Genomic DNA, 26,192 nt, shown 5'->3' with positions numbered 1-26,192 from the left:
TAGAAAATTGTCCACACAACCAGTAAGTAGAATTTAAAATATTACTACATCATAGCAAAAACCAACCACCAGAACTGTTTATAATCTATAGGTACATTGCCTCAATATGTAAACTAAATAGTAAAAACATGTACATATTTCAAGCCACTATGCCTTGCAGAAAATTAAGGCGAAACGCGTATGGCACGAAAATTGTGTTTCATTCAGTTGTAGTCAGACTGTCCATACAGTAAAAATAATCAATATTACACGCAACTGTGGAAGACAGGACTACAAAAGGTGAAGATGTTAACACAGCTATGTCGTTGGAATACATTTATGGACACGGGTTCCTATCCTCAACTTGTTTCTCACGACACCCTCTACAACCCATCGAAATTTGTTGCTATCGTCTCGTAATACCTTGTATAAAAAAGGGGTTGTTATAATTAATCAAAACAAGATCCTTCATTGACTGATTATTTCTTGGTTTGGCAAAAAAACGCAGAAAACTTACGAGTTTCAATTGTTTGAATGTTAACTAAATGCTGTTAACGATTTATTACTTTTAAAATAACAGTGCTAGTTTTTTACAGTCTAGTGTTTAAGCAGGTCCCAAACTTTGTTCAGGGTACTGTATGACACATGACGTCGTTCAGGGGTAATGGTCTCAAAAAGATAGCTATCCACTGCTCTAGAGGGTGTGGAACTGCTACAACGTCGTTTGTGGTCTTCCGCTGCTGACGGAAGTCACGGTAGTGAAGTGGATTGAATGTGCCAGTCGATTTTACGGATTCAGCACAGTGGCATGGGTCGATGAGAGCATACGACAGAATGGCAGAACGGAGCTATGGTACTCGAGCTTTTCGTTGAATCAAGTCGACAAGTCTGTTGACGTATTAACGAGGACCGCCCAACGTGTGTACAAGGAATGATGTATCCACTCGCAGCCATGCAACACAGCACAACTACAGTGGTCATAAATGGATTCTAACCGATCGAGATTGGAAACGAGTGCCCCGCAAGTTGGTAGCTCCAAGGGATCTAATCATCAATGCATAGTTTCAGCCGAATATTGCACAACTGAAAAAAAAACTACTGAATTCTCTCGCTCGCCGAACTCAGACCATTATCAACGCTAGGGGCGGTGTTACGCGGTATTATCTTGAAGTCGGCCGGGGGTGGCTGGTTCTTTTAATGGGTGCTTACTGTATTGCACATCAACCTGCTTGATCTGTCATCAAAGAGGCCGTAAATATCTCGGTATGCAGCAATAACTTCAGTTGGGACACCAGTCATAAACTAATATGTATACTTATCCAGGGTGTCGACGCTGAAAGACTACAAAGAATTCGTCAGTTTATTTACGTCCAAACGGGAGCCACTAACATTTCATACATCGCCGTAATCTCTAATGGCATCACGGAGGCAGTTGAGATTACCGTCGAAAGTTCGTAATTTTATTCTAATATGAAGCAGCAAGAGCTCTGACAACATTTTATACAAAAAAACCACTTCTCCACAGTTTGAAGCCTTTATCAAGCAGATATGATGGAGAATCGCTCTTTGAACAGAAGGTCGGCATCCAAGTCTCAATCTAGATTCACTAAGAGCTATGTCATACAGTTCCTGAATGTAACAGTATGTGAAGTCGAATAGTCACATGGGCTTAGTGGTAGATAAAGAGCATAACGAACACTTTTTATGGTGGTAGGACACTTAGAAACATGTTTCGCAACGACAGACATTGTTTATCGACGATTCTTGAGGGCTATGAAGCTGCATTAACATCTACACCTGTGTCTACGGTTTCTGCTGCACTAGCCACCATGTGGTGTGAGGCATGTATTTTACGCCCCTCCGTTCTTCTCAATCCGTATTTGGAATTTAGCTGTGTGGGGTCCGGAGCACATTAGATTATTAGCATGCAGTGAGCGAATGCAAACAAGAGTAACGTCTAATCGCAGTGTCGTTTAGCTCTCGATAGAGTTAACAGAATTACTGAAAAATCTCAACTTTACGAAATAGGTGGCAAAATCTAGCAAAAAGTAAACAAGTTCGTGAATACAGCGGAAGGTACAGTAAGCTGCGACAACAAGTGTGTAGTTTGTGAGACGTCGAAGAGCCACGCACCTCCACGCATATACTAGATAGAAATTTCTAAATGCTCACTGGCAGCTGAAGTAAAACATACCTGTGCATCACTGTTCGTCTGCTGGCTCTTGTGAGTAACTAGACCTGTGACTATTGATTCCAACGTATCTTGTCAAAGACCGACCATCCAACAGAGTGAATGAGGTGTCTGTCTCTCTCCACGCCGGCTGCTGTGTGAAGAATCAGTTAAAAAATGGCACCTTTTCTCAGCGTTATAAGAGGTATGCTCAAAGTTTTGACATGGTTGTTCTGCTCTGGTCAGCCTTACTGAAGCATTTGGAACGGGAAGACGACACGAATGAACGAGACTCACTCACTGGAAACATCATTTAGCAAGTGATTATCTTCTCTTTTCTTGTAAATTCTGCTTGCTGGTGAACATATCATTCTCAAGCTATCACAAAGTAAATATCTCATACAGAATCATGAATTTAAAACTGTGTTTAGTCATAGTATGGCGCCCACGAACTAAGTTTCATGGCATTACGTGAAGCAAAAAAAGGCATCGAATAAATATTAATAAAAGTCATCCCTTCGCTTTATTGAAAATAATTCCAGAATCAAATCCAGCTTCCCAATTTAATACTTCACTTACTTTTCATGCACAGTCATAAAAATGATACCTGACATATACCATAGGTGCCTTACCTCAGCTATACACTCAAATTCCGGGTTCAATTCACTTATTTCGTGGCGGAAACTTATATATATACTCTCCATCTTATAACTTGATAGCGATTTGTAGCGTACAGGCACGCAAGAAAATACAGAACAAAGTAAGCTGGAAAACTAGAGGTACTATTTTTCCATTATCAAAACGTGCCACGCCATTACTACCTTATTTTACACAAGGTCGAATTACAATCAGTGAGGAGTGAGAAGTCATATTTAACTGCGAGTTTACTTGCAAAAGCTTCAGCATTCGCTGCTTACCTCAGCTGCGAAGGCAAGCCGCTTCATCTCGCCGCCGCTGATGCCCCTGATGCGTCCAGGGATTCCGATCATCACGTGCTGGCAGTCGGTCAACGAAAACTGCGCAGAAGAGAGAGGATAACAATTAGTGGTGTGGAAGCGTTAACAAGAACGTGATTACTTGTGGGCATACTGGCTACGTTTGGGTGCCGTGACTGTGTGGAATAATCGCTTATTTGTATTTTCTGCTGCTACTCACTTTACTTGTTTTACGTTTAATTTAAGATAACACAACGCGTTTCGAGCATTTTCTGCCCATCTTCAGGCATTTATGCATGCAACTAATTGTTACTTAAAATAAGTGGTCTTGATTAACTAAAAACATTTTGTTTACTGTTCGCTGCTCTATGGACTATTGGGATATTTGGAGAAAGGGAGAAAGAGATTGGGGGGGGGGGGGGGCAGAAGCTGGCCAGAAACTGCTGTCCAGTGATGAGTACTGCTGGTGTGTAGCTGTGCCTCGTTTTGCTATGATTGAAACCACAGCTTGTGTGGGATGCAGGTAGTTTTGCATCAGTTGTTGTGGTGCAAAAGTCTTGTGACAGACTTTTTTATTTGAGAGATGTTCACTCACGATTTTGGCGTCCCAAAGCTTCGATTGCATTATTTGTACGCTGGTGGAGATGTGTGTGACGTTATCCTGTTGCACTATTTATCTGTTTTCCGACAGAATTAACTGCATAAATGTTTTGTACATACATGAAAACAATATACGCTTAATACAGTATGGCGGCCTTCCAGAATGTGAATGAATGCCGACTATCGAATTTTCCATCGATATTCACGATAGTGACGGTCTGGTGGTCGTCTCTTTCACATTGGCACAGCTTAAATCAATTGTATTATAACTAGCTTAAGGCTACTGAAGAATCTCATTTGAATTCAGTTATTTCATTTGGCACGTTATCTACTTTCTTTGTATTACGACTGAAAAATCCCATTTCTTCTATCAGATACATTCTTTTGCTTTTTCCGATTTTGTGCAAAGTTTCGTGACTCTATTCGATTTTCGAAGAGTGTCCAGTGTCTCTAATATGTGTTGCTTCTGGTGATTTGGTACATTTATCCAGTCTGTAGCAGTCTAAATGTTCTTTAAATCGAATTCTGAAATTTCTGTCTGTCTGGCATATACAATATTTGTTGCATGGGTTCACAGGTAATTTTGTAAATGCCAAATGCATCGAGATATGTATATAGTGAATAAGCTTTCTGCTTAGGTGGTTGTTGGTGCTGAAACTTACTAATTCATCTACGTTTTTGAATAGCATTTCTAATTTGTCAGACATTATACCTAGGTACGGCGTGTTTACGTATTTAGCTGTTGGGCTGCCGTCAGTTATCAGTGGAATTTTATGTTTTGTGTTTTATCTATTGTGGCATTGTATTAATAAGTGAATGATCATATGTGGTATATTTTATGGTTTCAATTCCTTGCTGGAGGTTTGTACGTGCAAGTGGAAATTTGTGGACTCTGGATAGCATTGATCTACACTGTTGAGTCAAAACATTATGACCGGCTGCTTAACAGCCTGTCTGTCCATCTTTGGAATGAAGTATATCACTGATTCTGCGTACCAGGGATCGGACAGTTTGTTGGTAGGTTTGAGGAGGTACGTGGCATTATATGTCCAAGCAAAGGTCACGTAATTCGCGTAAGTAACGGGCCGCTGGTTTGCGTACGCGTTGGTGACGCCCGATAGCGACCCAGATGGATTCCATAGGATACACATCAGGCAAATTCGGTCTCCGAGACATCAAAGTGAATTCACTATTACGCTCCTTACACCAGTGTAGCACGGTTCTGCCTCAGAAAAACGGACAATCATACTGAGAGATGACATCGCCATCGGGGAAGAAGGGATGCAGGTGGGTCGCAGTTGTCGATTACAGCCACAGGTCTTATGGAAGCTCAGGAGAATGTCTCCCATAGCATAATACTCCTCCCTCCAGCCTGCGCCCGTGGCGCGCTGCCTGCACGAATCGAGCCGCCGTCCACCTCTATGACAGCGTTTGTTGAGACGACCATCGACACAGTGTAGCGAAAATGTGATTCACCCGAAGAGCCGACACGTTTCCATTGATCGACGGTCGAATCCCGATAGTCATGTGCCCACACCAATCGTAATTGACGATGTCGCTGGGTCAACATGTGAACACGTAGGGGTGGTCTGCTGTGGAGCTCCATGTTCAACAATATATAAAAACTTTTGCTTGCACCAGCATTGTTCTCTTTCGGCAGAGATGCCACTGATCACCATCTACCCTACTTTATAGAGCAGACAAGCCCCCGAATCCCATCTTCTGTGAAGAGTCGTGGACATCCAATCATTTACCGCCTAGTGATAGTTTCACTGTTCCTCCGTAGATGCTCAAGACAGTAGCACGTGAAAATTCGATCGGTTTCGCCGTTTTGCATGTACTCCGCCCTCGTCTGCTTCACTTACATACTTTCGCTACCGCAACACATTCCCGCAAACAGGCCAAACAGGCAAAAATTTCAGAATTCGATTTGAAGAATATTTAGACTGCTCATACTGGATAAATGTAACAAATCTCCAGTAGGTACCCACATTAGAGACACAGGCCGCTCTTTGAAAATCGAAAACAATCACGAAATTTTGCACAAAACCGGAAAAATCAAAAGAATGTGTATCATGGAAGAAATGGGAATGTTCATTCATAATACAAAGAATGCAGATTATGTTCTTAATGAAATCACCGAATTCAACAACTCAGATTCTTGTATAATCTTAAGCTAGTTCTAATACAATAGACTGAAGATTTGCCAATGTGAAACAAACGATCCCTAGACCGTCACTATCGCGAATATCGATGTAAAATGCGATAGTCGATACTCATTCGCACGCTGGATAGCCTCCATGTTGTATTATGAGTATAGTGTTTACATGCATGTTGAAAATATCTGTGTAGTGAATTACTGCAAAGGTAAATAATGCAACAGAATAATGTCTCACAACACCTCCACCAGGGCACCAATGATGCAATCGAAGCTTTGGGACGCCAAAATCTTAAGTGAAAAACAATCAAATAAAAGTCTCTATCACAAGATTTTCGCAGAATAACAACAAGTGTAAAACTACCTGCGTCCCACACAAGCTGTGGTGTCAGTCATAACAAAACGAGACACACCTCAAAATTATCGTAGATATCACTGAACAGTAATTTTTGGCGAATCTCTGCCCGGCCCCCTGCTTCCAAACACCACAAAAGCCCCTCCAGCAGTGAAAAAGTACTGTGTGCTATGTTAATCTAGTTTAAGACAATGTACACTCCTATAAATCGAAATAAGAACACCTTGAATTCATTGTCCCAGGAAGGGGAAACTTTATTGACACATTCCTGGGGTCAGATACATCACATGATCACACTGACAGAACCACAGGCACATAGACACAGGCAACAGAGCATGCACAATGTCGGCACTAGTACAGTGTATATCCACCTTTCGCAGCAATGCAGGCTGCTATTCTCCCATGGAGACGATCGTAGAGATGCTGGATGTAGTCCTGTGGAACGGCGTGCCATGCCATTTCCACCTGGCGCCTCAGTTGGACCAGCGTTCGTGCTGGACGTGCAGACCGCGTGAGACGACACTTCATCCAGTCCCAAACATGCTCAATGGGGGACAGATCCGGAGATCTTGCTGGCCAGGGTAGTTGACTTACACCTTCTAGAGCACGTTGGGTGGCACGGGATACATGCGGACGTGCATTGTCCTGTTGGAACAGCAAGTTCCCTTGCCGGTCTAGGAATGGTAGAACGATGGGTTCGATGACGGTTTGGATGTACCGTGCACTATTCAGTGTCCCCTCGACGATCACCAGTGGTGTACGGCCAGTGTAGGAGATCGCTCCCCACACCATGATGCCGGGTGTTGGCCCTGTGTGCCTCGGTCGTATGCAGTCCTGATTGTGGCGCTCACCTGCACGGCGCCAAACACGCATACGACCATCATTGGCACCAAGGCAGAAGCGACTCTCATCGCTGAAGACGACACGTCTCCATTCGTCCCTCCATTCACGCCTGTCGCGACACCACTGGAGGCGGGCTGCACGATGTTGGGGCGTGAGCGGAAGACGGCCTAACGGTGTGCGGGACCGTAGCCCAGCTTCATGGAGACGGTTGCGAATGGTCCTCGCCGATACCCCAGGAGCAACAGTGTCCCTAATTTGCTGGGAAGTGGCGGTGCGGTCCCCTACGGCACTGCGTAGGATCCTACGGTCTTGGCGTGCATCCGTGCGTCGCTGCGGTCCGGTCCCAGGTCGACGGGCACGTGCACCTTCCGCCGACCGCTGGCGACAACATCGATGTACTGTGGAGACCTCACGCCCCACGTGTTGAGCAATTCGGCGGTACATCCACCCGGCCTCCCGCATGCCCACTATACGCCCTCGCTCAAAGTCCGTCAACTGCACATACGGTTCACGTCCACGCTGTCGCGGCATGCTACCAGTGTTAAAGACTGCGATGGAGCTCCGTATGCCACGGCAAACTGGCTGACACTGACGGCGGCGGTGCACAAATGCTGCGCAGCTAGCGCCATTCGACGGCCAACACCGCGGTTCCTGGTGTGTCCGCTGTGCCGTGCGTGTGATCATTGCTTGTACAGCCCTCTCGCAGTGTCCGGAGCAAGTATGGTGGGTCTGACACACCGGTGTCAATGTGTTCTTTTTTCCATTTCCAGGAGTGTATTTTAAGTAATAATTTTCTATGCGTATGATGAAGATTGCTGAAAATGCTCGAAAGGCGTCATGTTGTGTTAAATTAAACATATAACAAAGTGACTAGTAGCAGAAAGTACAAATGGGCAGCAAGAAAGGGACTCCTTGAGAGCCGTTTCACGAAAATCTACTTATTTCGAGCTCAAGGAAAACGTAATGCAGATAAAGCATAGTGAATTTTCTAATTTCAACCATAATTTGTAGTTGCGGAGTTGCTTGTGTACTATGCAGGGGGGTGGGGGGGGGGAGGGTGATTACCAGTGCATTTACTAAAAAATATTAATGTTTTACTTTATCATGGACTGTGTTTCGGTCCCTGTGGGCCATCATTAGCTACAACCCGTTTCTTACCTCAGCGTAATGAACCCCACAGGTATAAGCGTTGTCATTGTCTGTTTTGATCACACAAAGCTGGCTTCTACGAACGTTATTTTTATCCTTGATTACATTCGCTTTATGGGCATTAAGTCATGGTCTAAAGCATATTTCAGTGCCTAATGAGCAGCCCTTCGTTCAGGATATGTACTTACATTTTATGAACAGATACTTTAATTGAGTCTTTATAGTTGATTTAACTACGCCTTCATAGCCTCTGGGAATGTCTCGTACAGGAGAGGACGGAACATTTGGCGCATAAAATTGCTTTAGACCACAAAACAATGTAGCCAATGTGAGTTGGTTCTAGTTTTCGAGATTTCCAGACTTAACCCTAAGACTCTCGTAACAGCAACATGCATTTCTACGATCGCATCTCGCTCAAGGAAACGAGAACAAATGTGAGAATCTAATTGCTCCTGACGATCGCCTGGTACATTCCACATAAAATCTTAATTATGGTACATCTCCAGCACAATGTACCGAAATTCTTGATCTGATGGAATTACAGATAACTGGAGACATACTGAGCCTCAACTCTATATTCGATAAAGATAGAAGATTAAGTAATCGATTGAACCCGAGTCTGCTGCTTACTAGGCAGCTAACACACCCGTTTAGTGAGCAGGAGATTAGGATTCAAGTGTCAGTCGTGGCACACATTATAATCCATTACTTTAGTTCCTATCTGTACCATGTGTTACTGAAGAGACACTGAACAAACTTTTGTCATGGTTTGCGAGCTCTACAAGGGAAATCTTAGTTGTGTTTTGTTGTTATGGAACATTAAATTGCCACTAGAGTCATCAGAAATGGTTTACATGCCGAAGACAAAGTTGCATATTATACAAAGGAAATGAATTTTTATTACACAAGACTTCGTTTTTCGTATTCTACCTTTGTTGCAACTAGTACTACACTGTAGTAGCAGTAGTGCTGAAGGGTTGTTACAGCTGGCGAGACATTTTGCACATATTGGCATCGGCATGGAGGTGGGAAAAGATTCCAAAGTCCTGTGCTCCATCACGAAATTCTCATGCAATTCAGCAATCATTGTCTAATATGCTAATAAGCCACTTCTGCAGTCAAGGTGGATGTGGCCCATTACAGAACAGGTCCAGTATAGGGTCGTCAATGTTTTATCTGTCGGTTGCTCGTAGGGCCCTTATCGAGATACACGAAGTAACCGCTCCAACGTCCTGGAATGTGTATACCGACTGCTGTACCTTGCCACATAAAAATGTCTGCAGTAATACCATTCTGACTTCCGTCCCCAATATTCCTTTAAGAACTCACCCTCCCTCCCACACACAGCACAACTAGTATGAAGTTGAAGAAGATCTATGGCGGCTTCCTCAGACTGGTCACAGTTTTACACAGCAGAGCTACTATAGTGGACTCTGTAGAAGGCGGTTGTGCTACACCATTAGAATGTACTACAGTGAGGTGACAGAAGTTACGGCATACCTTCTAATACCGTGTCGGGTCTCCTTTTGGGAGGAGTACTGCAGCAGCTCTACGTGATATGTACTCATTGCTCATAGCGTGCACAATGTTCTTCAAACCACCAGCGAACAGTTGTGGCCCGTGATATGGCGCACTGTCATCCATTAAAATTCCATCGTTGATTGGAAACATGACGTCGATGAATGGCTGCAAATGGTCACCATGTAGTCGAACATCTAGAGGACGCAGCCCATTCCATGTAAACACAGCCCACACCGTTTATGAAGTCACCAACAGCTTGCACTGTGCTTTGTTGAAAACTTGTGTCCATAGCTTCGTGAGGTCTGCGCCACACTTGTCCCCTACCATCACCTCTTACCGACAGAAATCGGGATTCATCGGACCACACCACGCTTTTTCAGTCGTTTAAGGTCCAACTGAGCTCGTCACCAGATCAGTAGAGGCGTTGCAGGTGATGTCATTCTGTTAGCAAATCACTCGCGTCGGTTGTCTGCTGCCACAGCTCATTAACGCCTAATGGATACGCTCGTCGTTCCTCCCACATTGATATCTGCGGTTATTTCAAGCAGTGTTGCCTGTCTATTAGCATCGACAACTCTACGCAAACGCCGCTGCTCTCGGTCGTTAGGTGAAGGTCGTCGGCCACTGCACTGTCCGTGGTGAGGGCTAATGTGTGAAATGTGCTATACTCGGCACACTCTTGACACCGTGTAACTCGGAATACTGAATTTCCTAACGATTTCCGAAAGCGAATACCCCATGCGTCTAGCTTCAATTATCATTCCGCGTTTAAAATGTGTTAATTCCAAGCGTGCGGCCCTAATCATGTCGGAAACTTTATAATATGAACCACCTGAGTAAAAATTACAGCTTCACCAGTGCACTGTTCTGTTATACCTGTACATGCAATACAAATGTGAAAGGTCTCTGTTGGATTCCTTTCATGTTAATTTCTTAAATCTGTTGTCATTCATGGCATAAATTACTCTTATAAATTTACTGTGGTGTTTCTGACTATCAGGGAGGAGACTGAGTAGTGGAACGTGTTACTTTTACACATAAACAAGAACGATCTGTCACACTACTACACTTTAAAACACAGTTTATATGTAATTCATATATGTAATTCGTGTCACACAGTCTCATACGGAACCTACATCCGCTTTCTTTTATATACTGTATATGATAAGATACTGTCATCCCCCTTCCCTTCTGTCTGAGAGGATGAATGAGCAAATGTATTTCTAGTTGCATGCTTGAGGGTAGCAGACAAGCCTGTCTGCTAGAGAACAGTAGGACCAACGTCGGAACAGGTAGCTACGCTTTCTAAAAGCAGAGAGGTTTCTATTCTTAGTATGGTCCTGTCTGTCCCTTGTCATGTTGGTATAGGAAGCTGCCTCTCTGGTCACTTCCGTTTGTATGTGTGAGGCACCCCTCAGGAAGGGACCACAGCAGTCTGTCCGCGGCGAGCGTCTGAAGTGGTAAGATCTCCGGCTAAGCGCGTGTCTGCTACGTCCGTAGGACAATGGATTTCTTAAGTTCAGCCTAACTGAAAATTTAATCACCTTTATTTCAGGTTTAGCTCTAAAATATCTAATGTTATCTTAAATTGCAACGCAGTGTAATTCGAGTGTGAAGTTCAGAATATATTCCGGTAGTTGCTTTGTCACTACTTTGTGAGTAAAGTGGAACCACGTGTTGATCAGTAACTCGCCCTAAGATCATCAGTGTTAAATGCGAATGTGCGTGAATTATAACGTCTCGACTTGACAATATTTTTCAATATAGCAACTTTTGTTTATGTTCAACCCACGTGGGGTGTACTTTGTGAGACCAGTACCACGTGCTTATACAATTGTTTGACCCATCAGATTAATAGTAAGACGATAGTAACCAGTTCGAGGTTTTTCTTTAGTAAATTGCGTTTCGATGTAATTTATTTTAGTTATCAAAATTATTGTGGAGTTACACTCTTTGTGTAAACCAAGTTGACCACGTGAAGCATGTGGTGTAAGCATCAAAGTAGCCCTCAGCTATTCATTTTGGGAAGATTTCACAGAGAGTTAGTATGAATTTAGTATACCAGTGTGTGCTAATTTCATGACGGACAGGATTGCGCTACGAACGTAACTTCTTTGGGTGAAAATTGAATCGGTTGGTTGTGGTTAATTTCCTCTTGCATATGTTTCAACGTTCTTTGTGTATTATTTTATGAATGCAATGTTGTGTGCAGTCTCCCAATCTTGGCTCCATATTTGATGTGTTCCATAAGATTACAAGCTCACATTTTCACAATCCTAAATAAGGCACCACTTTAGTTATGAATCAAGTTTAATATGCTGAAATATCAATGATCAATGTTAAAATAAATTTCCAAATATAAACTGATTTATTTCTTTTTATTTAAATTCTCTTATATATATATATATATATATATATATATATATATATATATCACCGATTGTCGTATGACTATTAAAAGATTATAATTAATGTTAGTCTGGTTGGGAATTTGGTAAGCTAGACTGGATACCTGGTGAAACAGTTGCACAGTAATGCAAGGTTAACTTCCCCAGACAGCTCACAGCTTTTAACCCACTTTTATGGTCTTGAATATCAGCACCGCTTTCACAACAAATTAAAGCAACAACGTTACAAGTGTCATCTGTATACATATGTACATCGCTATCCCACGACTTTTGGCATCTCGGTGTAAATGTACATCTACGCATGCAGACCTACCGGCTGAGAAGAGAGGGGAAAAAATGGGAAATTTCAATGTCTAAAACGTGTCATCTTCAGGAAGTGGTATCTACTCGTACACTGTATTCACTGAGTGTGGCACGGTACAACAACCTATAGTAAAGTTATGTGTCCTGCAGTTCAGTGTGTAAAACTGGGGAGATGAGGACTTTTTTATTCCAATCCTACCCTGTGAAAATTCGTCGGCCAAATAGCGACTGGTTTTTGGGCGTTTTCCCAATTAATAAAGGCGAATGCTGGCCCTGTATTACACTTTACCCAAACAATGCAAAAAATGTAGCTTTCACAACACATTTTCGTCAGGTTCAAGTACGTCAATCACGATTAAATAACAGAAACAGTACATAATGTTCGGAGCAGATGCTCGACTTAAAGTCAGAAATAACGTATCTGAAAAGAAAATAAAAAATTTCATAAACGCTTTTCCAGACATCAGAAAACTTATGACAAGAAGTCACTGTTTGAAATTCTTAACGAACTGGGCTCAGACAGTAAAACAACAGCTCAAATGAAGCAATCGCTAGCGAACATCAACTGTAAAGTGAAACTTAGGGGTCAAATTTTTCAAGTGTTAAGGTCTTCTTCCCGGTGCTAATTGTATTCTACAAAAATCTTTAGGTAATAGGAGAACGCCATTAGGAAATATACGAATCAAAAATGGAGCTACATTAAGCTACAAAAAGAACAGCTTAGACTGCCTAGCGTTTGCAGACGACCTAGGTAGTTTCCTGGACTCCGTGGAAAAAGCCACAATATAGAGAGAACTGCTGAAAAAAGAATTAAGAAGCTGGCTTATAAATTTCCTTTGAGAAAACTAAATTTATCAGAACGTTAAGATAGGCCACGAGATAATGGAAAATAAATATGGAAAAATTGAGGCAAATAATAAATTCGAGTAACTAGGAGAAGTAAGTGAATAAGACATTTCGGAGAAAGAAGCCACTGAAGTAAGTGACAATAAGACGAAAATAGCGTACTACCTCATTGAGGTAGTTTATAATAGAAAATCAATATGCGTGAACGCTAAACTAAGACACTGTTCTACAGTAATTTGCTCAAGAACACTTTCTTTTCAACAGGATGTATAATTGTAAATGAAAAGACGATGATGGAAGCTCTGGAATTGACACAAAGAAAAATACTGAGGAAAATTTTGCGAACAGTTAAATAGCAAACACAGTTAAGAGACATGACAATAGTGAACTTTATACACCTACTAAGAATATTATAGACATAATTAGAAAAAGAATAGTTTTCTACAGTGACATGTAAAGGACGAGCATACTAGGAAAAAAAGACTTTACACTTATTTAGATAAATTAAAAATGAACAATACATAGCACAAAGAAGTTGGAAGCGACATTGACAAGGCACGAGTTGATCAACAAGGTACTGAGCAGAGATTGTCACTCAGAAAGAAATTCCAAGATTCCAAAAATTTCCAAGAAAAATCTCAGCAGACAGGAGCCACTTGGACAGAAGAAACAGGACAGAAATGCCGGAAACTGATGTGAGAAGTGTGCAAGGAAAGAACTGAGAAACGAAATAAAGGTATTCCACAGCAGAAGGACGAAAAGACCAGAAAATAATGCAATGCATCCATTAACATGGCCAGACTTGACGTTCTGTAAGCAAATCAGGCTTCGGAAATGTCATCTCCTGTTTCTCGACATTCAGAAGTATTACTCGCGTTTATATGGCATTTTTTGCTGGTTTTCTCCGTCATTCCGTTTTTTTTTTCTTTTTTACTGCTGCGTTCTGATTCCGGCCTAACGCCAATGGCCTAGCCGCAGTGGTAACACCGGTTCCCGTCAGATCGCCGAAGTTAAGCGCTGTCGGGCTGGACTAGTACTTGGATGGGTGACCATCCAGTCTGCCGAGCGCTGTTGGCAAGCAGGGTGCACCCAGCCCTTGTGAGGCAAACTGAGGAGCTACTTGATTGAGAAGTAGAGACTCCGGTCTCGGAAACTGGCATACGGCCGGGAGAGCGGTGTGCTGACCACATGCCCCTCCATATCCGCATCCAGTGACGCCTATGGGCTGAGGATGACACGGCGGCAGGTCGGTACCGTTGGGCCTTCATGGTCTTTTCGGGAGGAGTTTAGTTCTTAAAAATTCCAGCCTAACGGGTTCCTAGGTCCCGACTCCGACATTGAAATCTGATGCAGCACAATCACTGACAGACACGGCAACACGTCAGATGATGGATGGCCAGCATAGAGGGACCTGCATCGGCCCTGCAACTACACTGTGAACAGTATAGCAGCTTATGGCATTACCCAAATGACGGTGAAAACCTGCCATGGTCTGTGGAGTTGGATTCTTACCGGACTACTACATCTGAAGTGTTTGTTATTTCGTGAGATTACTCAACCTTGGGTTCTAGAACCTTTTGACTCTAGTGAACTTCATCTCGGCACTGAGAGGCTATAAATTATTTCACTAATTGCAGTGTCAAACAGTTTGCTTTCTGTTTCAAATTTATAATTTTCATTGTCAACAAGTCATTATTGGTATGTGAATAAAATAACTTGGATATCCTGTATTTAAGAGCAGATATAGGGCAAAATTGTGACAAAATTCGAATTTTTGTTTAATTGCGTAATTTATTAAATTGATTACACTGGTCAACACTCATTTTCTTGCCAAGGATATTTGAGTGGCTTTAGGATGGGTTAGTGGTGCTGAGGACGAATATAGCAACCATTTATGCAGTTTGGCTCTAGTTTTTGAGATAATGCATGATTTATTCAAAAAATTGCTAATACTGAAGTCGAGCGCTACAAACTACAATGAAAAAAGAAAATAATCTTTATAAATAGCTTCTATGAAAACCTGATAGGCATTTGTCCACGTATAAAACATAATTGAAAAGTTTCTCTATAAGTATATCATTTTCCGTCCATGACGAACCGCTTCCTGCACGCTTTCCTTTTATAGGTCTCTTCAGAACAGTCACGTTGCAGATTCCAGCAATAATCTGCCATCATATGCCTCTCCCATCTTCCTTTATATCTTTCCTCTATTCCTTTCATATCTTGATGGAACCGCTCTCCTTGTTCCTCACTGAAATCACCTAGATTACGAGGAAATCGATCCAAGTGGCTGTGAAGGAAGTGCAATTTTATGCTCATGTTAGCTCCTAAGTTTTGAAAGTTAGTGAGCATGTTTTTGACCAGTTCCTCGTAATTGAGAGCTTTATGATTGCCCAAAAAACATTTTACAACAGCGACAAAACTGTTCCAGGCCGATGCTTCAGTGACAGTCATGACACTTGTAAAATTGGTATCGTTGATGAGCCTGCGAATTTGAGGACCATCAAATATTCCTGCCTTAAGTTTTTCACTACTGAGTCCAGGGAACGTATTGCAGATGTATGTGAAGCAATTACCATTTCTGTCTAAAGCTTTGGTGAATTGCTTCATTAGTCCTAACTTAATATGTAATGGTGGAAGAACAATCTTGTCCCTACTAACCAGAGGTTCATTAATGATGTTTGCTTCACCAACAGCCATATGTTCCCTTGGAGGCCATGTTTTCTGCTTCCAATGTTCGTGCTTTGCCCTACTATCCCACATGCAGATAAAACATGGGTGCTTTGTGTATCCACTTTGTTGTCCAAGCAAGAAGTTCACCATTTTCAAATCAACACAAATCAACCACTGGTGCTGCATATACTGAATTTTCTGCAGAACCATCTTGATGTTAGCATATGCTTCACAAAGTTTTGTTGAGTGGGCAATTGGAATAGATGCGTAACGATTGCCATTGTGTAGGAGAACACATTTTAAACTTTTAGTGGAACTGTCTATGAAGAGACGCCAGTCTTCTGGTCTATATTCCGGCAGCCCCAATTCAAGTAAAAGTCCAGGTATATTGCTGCAATACACTATAACCTCTTCTTGGTTGAAGCATGGAAGAAGGTTTTCTTCTCTCGTCCGGTAAGCTGTTATTTTAACACTTGGATGAAGACAGTTCTTTTCCTTAAGCCTGTATGCTAAGAGTTCTGATGCTTCCTTTGAAAGATTGAGTTCTCGTATCAAGTCACTGAGCTCCTTCTAGTCGAACTGCTGGGGTTGTGTCTCACGTCCTTCGTATTCCGAACCACTACTTGTACATTCCTCGCCATGCACATCGTCATCTGATGATGTTAGCGTGGGTAATGTTGTGAAGGTTGGTACAGGAACATCGTTGCTGTGCACCACCGGTCTTCTTGCTGACTCCAAATCGGGATATTCCCACTTTCGTTTTTTGAACCTATTAAAGCCTTTCACATTAACAATGCAAAAATAGCAATCATCTGTATGGTTCTTCTGCTTTCGCCATACCATAGGCACTCCGAAGTTTAAGCTTTTCCTTTTTCGTTTTGTCCACTGCCGTAGGCACTCCACACAGCATTTACAAACTTTATGGGGTGCCCACGCCTTGTCTTGATCTCCAAGTTTAATTCCGAAATATGCCAGATACGCTTCCTTCACAAAAGGAGTGATATTCTTCCTGTTCTTTTGAAGAACGTATTCACCACAAATGTAGCAGAACTCACCTGGATGGTTCACGCAAAGACGGCGTGAAGAACTCATGTTTTCCTAAAACAAAATTGCACAAATACTACATATTATGCAGAACTTTCTTGTATTTGCATGTCAATCACATCCAATAAACATCATTAATTGTTTTGTGTTAAATGAATACTCACCTCTTATTTGCTACGTCACGATGAAAAGGTTCTATCTCCTTGAAGCTGCACTGCACATGTGTGTGACTTTCGACCATCGCCATTTTTCTTGTTTACACTGAACGCTACCTATCGGCTGTTGCGGGGATTACCTCGGCCAACAAATGAATGTCGAGTACCGCCGAATTCAAATCTGCACAACCCTCAATATCTTCAACACACGCACCGCACAACAGGACTGAACACATGCTGACAGTGTGATGTTTGCATGATGTAATCCTCAACCACACAGATGCACTCCCTGAGCACAATTGTTTAATAAAGATAGTACAATATCACTAATTAAAAAACAGGTAGCAAATACATTACATCATATATGGACCCTGCAGTCGATATTATCCACATGAAACTCTCATTTCCACAAATAACCCATATGTCAAAAACCAGAGCCAATTTGGAAAAAGTACAAATATACTCGGAATGAGTATCATAACAATATCCCATTTTCGTTCAAACTTCCCTGGCAACGAAAAAAAAAAATTTGTTTTGTAGAGCTATGTTATTTAAGGATAACATCGCAAAGTTTCATAATCGAATTCTGGTTAGAAATATGTTTTGAAAAAATTAGTTTGGGCATCTGCGCCTGCCACGCCCAATCCTTCTAGGCTGTTATCGACACCCCATCCCAGCTAGAAATTTTTTGGGCGGTAAAGTTTCGTTCAGAAAATTGAAACTAACTGCAGATGAGTCTATAAGGCTGGGAGAAAGATTATCTTTGCTTGTTCCTTTGTTTACAACGTGATTTGTTTTAACAGTATGTGCTATAAACATCTCGAAGAACAGAATGCTGCTCCCAAGCATTTTTCACACCGGTGTGCAGACAACGGTTTCGGCCAAAGAGGTGGAAAAAACTGCCTACCTGGAGCTAGCTGTTAGGTGCCTCTAGCCACAGCAGGGGAAAGGGTGCGAGTCAGGTACCTAGCCGATCCTGAACTTCTGAAAAAATGAGTACATGGGAAAACACAGAATCCGAATGAGAGCTACAACCACCTTATATGGATGCGTTGTCCAAAAACAGTATTTGTGTCCTTAGTTGTTGTGAATAGCTTAATGTAATGCCTGTCCAGTGTTCAGTGTCTAGTGTTCAGTAGTGGAAATGTAGGTAGGATTAAGTGCCAGTAGAGACAAGGCTTCCATCCAGGTAAATTCACAGAAGCATCGATGAAGCAAATCTCAGGCAGTAGAAGAAAAAATGCAAAAGTTGGCTAGGCAAAGGAGGCAGGGGAAGTGACTATTCCTGGAAGACCAGGAAGAGAATAAAGGTTATACTGTCAAAAATTGAAATAAAATCTTTAAATGCGAATTGCCGTAAGCTGACTTTTTTGAGCTATAACATACTTTTTCTCAGGAGCTATGAAAGTTAACAACCTGAAATTTGCCATAGCTCTTAAGAATTACTTACTGGATAATCTTGTGTAGCATTTCACCGTTTTTTTTGTTTTTTTTTAGAAAATTTCTTCATCTCAATTTGAGAAAAATAGAGCAGTCGCAGGTAACAAAAAACTGAACCATTAATTTCAAAGGATCTATGACCTTATACAAAAATCTATTCAATACGTTTTATTAGCCTCTTATGCAGATGTAAACTGTGCAATTCCAGTTTTATTGTTTGATTAATTTACGAGAGAAGCTACATTATAAAAACGATGATAATTAAAAATCCAAATCCTTATAAATGTATGTCCATCCGCATTTTCAAATAAAAGTTGCACAGAATGTCAAGCATTATGTTGTGCGTAGTAGTCTCAAGTTGTACTATTCTAGCTGTAATATTTTTGGAGATATAAATGTTTAACTACAAGAATGCATTTTGCCCTACGTCTGTCCTTAAACTTGAGAAGGTATATAGTTTCAGATCTCTGAATCAAAAACTTGGCATTGGTATTGATATTAATAGTATGGAGATACTTCGCATTCAACTACTGAAATGTATTTACCGTTTAGCAATGAAGATAATTTTTGGTTGAAGAAATTAAGTGGATACCTTTCACACATTTTGTATACTTCCTGATAGATTTTGTTCTTGAGACACGTCACTTTCTCTGACTCACCGAATCAGTTACATCAAAAATTAAAATTTTATAAACTTTCCTCTTTTCGATAAATGTCTGAGTATCCCCATCTTTGCACATTTTCGTTTCCAACAATATATTTTAATTTACAGTTATTGATATGGTTGTAAGAATGAATGTCCAGTATTGTTAGCAAAGATTAAAACTCAGAAACTTCTAGCAGCAAGTGATGCTGACGCCTGAAACTGTTGTAACCTGTACATTGGCTGCATTTATTTACAGCCTACACATTATTATGAACACGTTGCTGAATCACGTCGTAAAGTATGCAGTGAAAGTGAATGATTTGTATAGTTTGCCAACAGTGTTATATCTGTAGCTACTCGAAGTTACCTATTGACTATAGTAAACATACCATCGTGAGGCTTTGAAAATGAAATCTATAATATGAATACCCATCTTCAGAAGAAGCTGCTGTAGAACAAGTACTATTTCTTTGGTTTTTCTGTCTTAAGCGTACTGTGAACAAAGGTTTTCGCCTGACGGGTCTCGCCTTACTTCTAAGGACCATCACTGGTCATTTTTTAGACATTTTGCACACATGAGATGTTTTACATTTTGATTCCTATACAAAGCTCTTGCTTAAATGCCCTATGTTCTGTATACGTTACTTACGGCATCAATTGACTCTTTTAACTCGTTTGAAGAGAGCTGGCTATTCGTCTCTTCATACCATGCCCCCCTTCTCACCCCGCTCACCACCCCCACCTCCCCACACACAGATACAAAAATGAACTTACTGATACTGGATTCGCAATATGACCAACACATATAAAAAACAATTGGATTCACAACAATACAGTACTTAGCGAAAACTAGAACATCTGTAGCAGAATTTGTATGAAGTGAACTTGTGTTAAATTTTGCGAGGTAAAGCGAAGAGCAAAAAAACGAAATCCAGTAATTAATTTCATTTTTTAAATTTTTTTTTCAGATTGTACAAAGCTATCATGCTTTCTTTTCGACTACAATCACTGATAGAAACACAGAAATAATCAGTTTTCTTCAGAACAAGTGAAAAGGAGTAATAAATGTCGAAAGAAACGTTTATAAAACATACTATTGCTAAGCAAAAAAGATTTTTACACTATGGGTATCAAAATTTAATAACAGATTTTGTTTGTAAAATGTTCACATAATTACGAATGATGATGCTTTACAGATAAAGCGAAGGGCGACTCCTGAAAAGATTCTTAATTTGTAGTACGCTCAGCAGAGAAAAACGTATATATGTCGAAACTAGTGGTCTGTAATAAAAGAATAAATGAACTACTTTTGTATACGGAAAGAAATTTCTAGACATTCAAGCACATTTGCAACGTACATACAGTGATCAAATTCACATCCAGTATAGTACAATTTCCACAACTATGAGCAAACTCTCAAACAGTCAAATATACAGTACACACACACATATATATATATATATATATATATATATATATATATATATATATATATATATATATGGAACTGGAGAACATCCCATTGCAACAGGTGAGGTGTTAAAAGCTCATAGACTCTTTGTCTGAAAAGCAGTTTTTAGCAATATTTTCGATGTTACTTGCCTCTGATATGAGTTCTTCTACGCGCTTCAGCCTGAGATCATAGGGAAAGTGGCGATCCATTCGCAGTAATGCCTGCAAAGAAAAAAAAAACAAGTGTGGTTAACACACTCGGCTACAAGACGCCCTAAGGGGCGTCGTGGCGAGGGAGGCAGTTTGCAGAGGAGAAGAAATATTTCTTACAAGAATGAAAATAAAATAATTTACAGTGACAGATAAAACATCAAATTGTTGTAGTAATTGCTATCGTTTTTCTTCCTTCCAAAAAAGATGAAACCGGAGAAATCTCGTAACTGAAATTAGATATTTCTATTCCACGGGAAAGAGACGTGAAAGGGAAGTAGTAATAGAGAAGCAAGCGAAACAGCATTGTAATCAGTCGTGTTACCCAGTCTGTATAAAGACCAAGTGCAAGGCAAGCGAAAGCGAAATTGTAAAACCCATTCAAGCAGAGGGAGAAGAAAAAAAACTTTAAGGTTTGCTGATGTCATTGTAGATATTTTAAGGACAGATAAGGCTCGCAAGATCAACTGAACGGAAAATTTTCTGAGTCTTCTGAAGGAGGTTTTAATATGAACGTAAAAAAAAATAAAACAAGGGAAATAGAACGTAGTCTAATAGAGACAGGATGTTGTGACTTAGATTAGGAAATGCGTCACTAAAAGCATTAGATGAATTTTTTGGCAGCAAAATAACTGACAGTGGCAGAGAGGATGTATAATGCAGACTGGCAATAAGAAACGTTTCTGAAAATACGAATATATGATTAGCTATTTTGCCAGTCGAAGACAAGCTTGTTTGGCTCATGGAAGAGATTCAAGGAGAAGATGAATCACATGAACTGACAGACGCTTGAAGATAGACACCGATTCCAGCCAAAGTCTACTTACAATTACCCTCAGGTCAGTATGGCTCAAATGGCTCTGAGCACTATGGGACTCAACTGCTGTGGTCATAAGTCCCCTAGAACTTAGAACTACTTAAACCTAACTAACCTAAGGACAGCACACAATACCCAGCCATCACGAGGTAGAGAAAATCCCTGCAGGTCAGTATGAACTGAGGAATATAGAAGTACATGGTGTTCCACAATTCATGTTACATCCTACTAGAGGTTGTAGAGGGGACTTAGTAGATCAAGTTTTACACAGGAACCCATATTCGGAAAAGTCATCTAAGGACGCTACAGAGCGTTAAAGTCGTCGGTGCCAGCGTCTCTAAACGTATGTATATACATGGTGTTTCAGTGAGGACGTTACCCACTTTCTATGGTGATGGCGAAGGAGAAGTGTATCATTTTAAGGTAAGGGTCTCTGTACCGGAAACGAATAGCACGTTATACGCGAAACCAGTTCTGATACGTCTGGAAATGGAATACATATAGCTGTACTGTTGGTACTATGACTGTAGGATAGACAACTTTCAGTGGTGGTAGTATGGAGGAAAACAAGAAAAAATGTCCTTAAATATGGGCTCTAAAATGCATACCCTGAGGAGCTATGGCCTCTCGTTCATCTTCGATACTGTGAAACAGTACTCCTCTACTGAACACGTGCTCATAGCTCTTCAGCCTAGAGCTCAAGTCTGCAGGACATCTTTTCTTCTTTTCGTCCATACTACCACCTCTGAAAGTTGCCTATCCTACAATCATAGTGCACCAGTAGCACCGCTATATGTATTCCACGGTCAGAGGTATCAGAACGGGTTTCGCGTATAATTTGCAATTCGTTCGTTTCCGGTAAAGAGACCCTTACCTCAAACTGATACATATATTGAAGCACAATAGAGGTTGGTATAGGCATGCGCATTCAAATACAGAGATATGTAAACAGGCAGAAGGCGGCACTGGGGTCGGAAACGCCTGTGTAAGGCAATAAGTGTGTGGCGCAGTTGTTAGGTCGGTTACTGTAGCTACAGTGGCACGTTATCAATGAGTTTGAACGTGGTGTTATAGTCGGCGCATGACGATGGGTCACAGCATTTGCGAAGTAGAGATGAAGTGGGGATTCTTCCGTACGACCATTTCACGAGTATACCGTGAATATCAAGAATCCGGTAACACATCAAATCTCCGACATCGCTGCGGCCGGAAAAAGATCGTGCAAGAACGGGACCAATGACGACTGAAGAGAATCGTTCATTGTGACAGAAGTGCAACCCTTCCGCAAACTGCTGCGGATTTCAATGCCGGGCCGTCAACAAGTGCCAACCATTCAAAGAAAGCCCACTCGTGTACCCTTGATTACTGTACGTCACAAAGCTGTACGCCTTCCCTGGGACCGTCAACACCGACATTGGACTGTTGATGATTGGAACCATGTTGCCTGGTAGAATGGACGTGTACGGATATGGAGACAACCTCATGAATCCATGGAGCCTGCATATCAGCAGGGGACTGCTTAAGCAGGTGGAATCTCTGTAATGGCGTGGGGCGTGTGCAGTTGGAGTGATATGGAGCACCTGATACGGGACCCCTGATACGTCTAGATACGACTCAGACAGGTGACACGTACATAAGCATCCTGTCTGATCACCTGCATCTATTCATATCCAATGTGCCTTCCCAAGGACTAGGACAAAACTGCTACACCACTGACGTGCAGAACTGCTACAGAGTGGCTCCAGGAACACTCTTCTGAGTTTAAACACTTCCGCTGACGACCAAACTCCCCAGACATGAACATTATTGAGCACATGTGGAATTCTTTGCTGTTCAGAAGAGATCTCGACCCCCTCGTACTCTTACAGATTTATGGACATCCCTGCAATTGTCATGGTGTCAGTTCCGTCCAGCAGACATTATCGAGTCTGTGCCACGTCGTGTTGCGAGACTTCTGCGTGCTTGCAGGGGCCCTACACGATATTAGGCAGGTGTACCCGTTTCCGTGGCTTTTCAGTGTGTAACCTTCTCCATCATAATAGAAAATTTGCAACATCACCACGGGATCAGTCTGTATACAGATTTACAAGTTCCGGAAAATGTAACTTTGACGCTCTTTAGCGTCGTTGGATGACGTTTTTGGGCATGGGCTCCGATGTAAAACATTATCTACCTAATTTCCCCGTATAACTTCTAGAAGTACCCGCCTCCATGGTGTATGTCGCTAACCCACGCTTGTACCCGGGGGTAAATTGGTTTGAATCTGCTGGTGGAAAAAATTTTACTGCATCTGACTGGGAAGGGGAGGAGATTTATTTCCATAAAATTCCTTGTACCAGATTTGGCGCCAACGTACTGCTTTTAATACCAAACGTGTACACAGTCTGTCATGAGGGTAGAGCATACGACACTGTTGACGGTGATCTGTCCGCCGTCCGCGCGGGATTAGCCGAGCGGTCTAGGGCGCTGCAGTCACGCACTGTGCGGCTGGTACCGGCGGAGGTTCGAGTCCTCCCTCGGGCATGGGTGCGTGTGTTTGTCCTTAGGATAATTTAGGTTCAAGTCGTGTGTAAGCTTAGGGACTGATGACCTTAGCAGTTAAGTCCCATAAGACTTCACATACACTTGAACATCCGTCCTCCGGATGGGGACATTAGGCTTGGCGTCCCCTTGGTACTACTCGCGAGGAGTAGGCTATGTGCCAGCACTGGCTTTTACGTTCTCCCTTCCCTCATCGTCACACAATACACTCACAATTCATACATGCAGTATTACAAAAAGTTGTACTGGGGCATGTTACAAGCAAACCTCTAGAAGTGTGGAACATGAATTGTGAAACACCCTACATAAAACAGCTGTATACGTATCGGCCGCAACAACCAAGGAGTCGTGCGAAATAAACAAAAACTGGTAGGTGCGTTTCTACATGTAGGTGCGTTTCTGAAGGTGATGTCCATTCAAATTTCGAGCCAACCGCACAAGAGCGGTGTTAATAGCGCCACTATGAGAATGCAAACCACATTTGTTTTCAATACACGCTGTAACGGCCGTGAGCGGTAGTTATCTTCGACAACGGATATAGTGAGTTGATGTTAATGAAGAACGCCTTGAAGGCGACAAAGACGTTATCATCAGCACGTCATTGCGTTTGAATGAGGTCGTGTAATAGGGGCTACGAGAATCTGGATGCCCCTTCTGCGATACTGCAGAAAGACTTGGCAGGAATGTAGCCACTGCTGGGAGCACTGGTCACGATAATGTACAATCGCAAGAAGACTAAGCTCCCGACGGTCACGTGGCAGTACAGAGAGAGAAAATCATCGTGTCCGACGTATGGCTGTGACTCATCGTACTGCAACTGCAGCAGCACTTTGAGCAACAGTTGGCATCTCAGTGGCACAACGAACTGTTACAAATCAGTTACTTCAAGAATAGCTACGTGACAGACACGCTGTAGCGTGTACTCCACTGACCGCAATCCAGCGCCATTTGTGACTTCAGTGGTGTCAAGCAAGAGCTCATTGGAGAGCAGGGTGGAAGTCTGTTGTGTTTTCTAATGAAAGCTGGGTCTGCCTCGGTGCCAGTTACGGCCTTGCGGTGGTTACTAGTAGGCCAGTTGAGGGCCTGCAACCAATGTGTCAGTGTGGTAGACACTCTGGACCTACACCTGGATTTACGGTCTGGGGTGCAATTTCGTATGACAGCAAGAGCACTCTCATGGTTATTCCACTCATCCTAACGGCAAATTTGCACGCCCAACTGGCGATCCGAATTGTTGTGCTGGATTTCATGAACAGCATTTGAGGAGGTGGTTTTCAACAGGATAACGCTCGCCCACATACCGCTGTTGCAGCCCAACATGCTGTGCAGAGTGTCGACATGTTGTCTTGGTCTGCTGTATCACCAGATCTGGCTCCAGTCGAGCACATCTGAGACGTCATCTGACAACTCGAGCGTCATTCACAAACAGCGTCAACCGTCCCTGTATTGACCGTTCAAGTGCAACGGCATGGAACTTATACTGGTTGGGGAGAGAGGTGTATACATCAATTACCGGGAAGTTGCATCACAAATTTCCCAGAAACGTGCGATGGCATGCATTAAACAAATGTTAATCTCGTATTGACACCTTCAACTATTGTAGTCCTGTCTACCTCAGTTGTGTGTAATATTACGGTATATTGATAACTTTTACTTATAGACAGTCTGACAGCAACTGAATAAAACACAATTTTAGTGCCATACGCGTTTCGCCTTTATTTTCTGCAAGGCATCGTCAGTAGCCTGGAATATGTACATATGTTTGCTATTTAATTTACATTTTTGTCACTGTGCCTATAGGTTATAAACAGTTCTGGTGGTTGGTATTTCCTATTAAGTAGTAATGTTTTGAACTGTACTTATAAATTGCGTGGACAATTTCTTAGATATTACGCTCCTGTTGCATGTTTGATGTTGTTCTTCTTCTTACGCATGACAATATGCGGT

The 26,192-nt window shown here is 41.9% G+C and overlaps 1 protein-coding gene and 1 pseudogene across 1 annotated transcript in view; one reads left to right on the top strand and one right to left on the bottom strand.

The window, feature by feature from the left end:
* Positions 1-26,192, bottom strand: part of LOC124622379 (protein white-like) — a 247,111-nt gene that overhangs the window by 149,466 nt on the left and 71,453 nt on the right. The window contains exons 4-5 of the mRNA XM_047148067.1: positions 20,828-20,899; positions 3,067-3,165 (exon numbers count right to left, since the gene is read on the bottom strand). Coding sequence (XP_047004023.1) covers positions 3,067-3,165; positions 20,828-20,899 — 171 coding nt within the window. The remainder of the gene's footprint in view (positions 1-3,066; positions 3,166-20,827; positions 20,900-26,192) is intronic.
* Positions 14,227-14,344, top strand: LOC124623283 (annotated as a pseudogene).

The sequence above is a fragment of the Schistocerca americana genome, chromosome 7, assembly GCF_021461395.2.
Source record: "Schistocerca americana isolate TAMUIC-IGC-003095 chromosome 7, iqSchAmer2.1, whole genome shotgun sequence".
Taxonomy (NCBI): Eukaryota; Metazoa; Arthropoda; class Insecta; order Orthoptera; family Acrididae; genus Schistocerca; species Schistocerca americana.
This window is presented reverse-complemented; position numbering and strand designations above follow the sequence as displayed.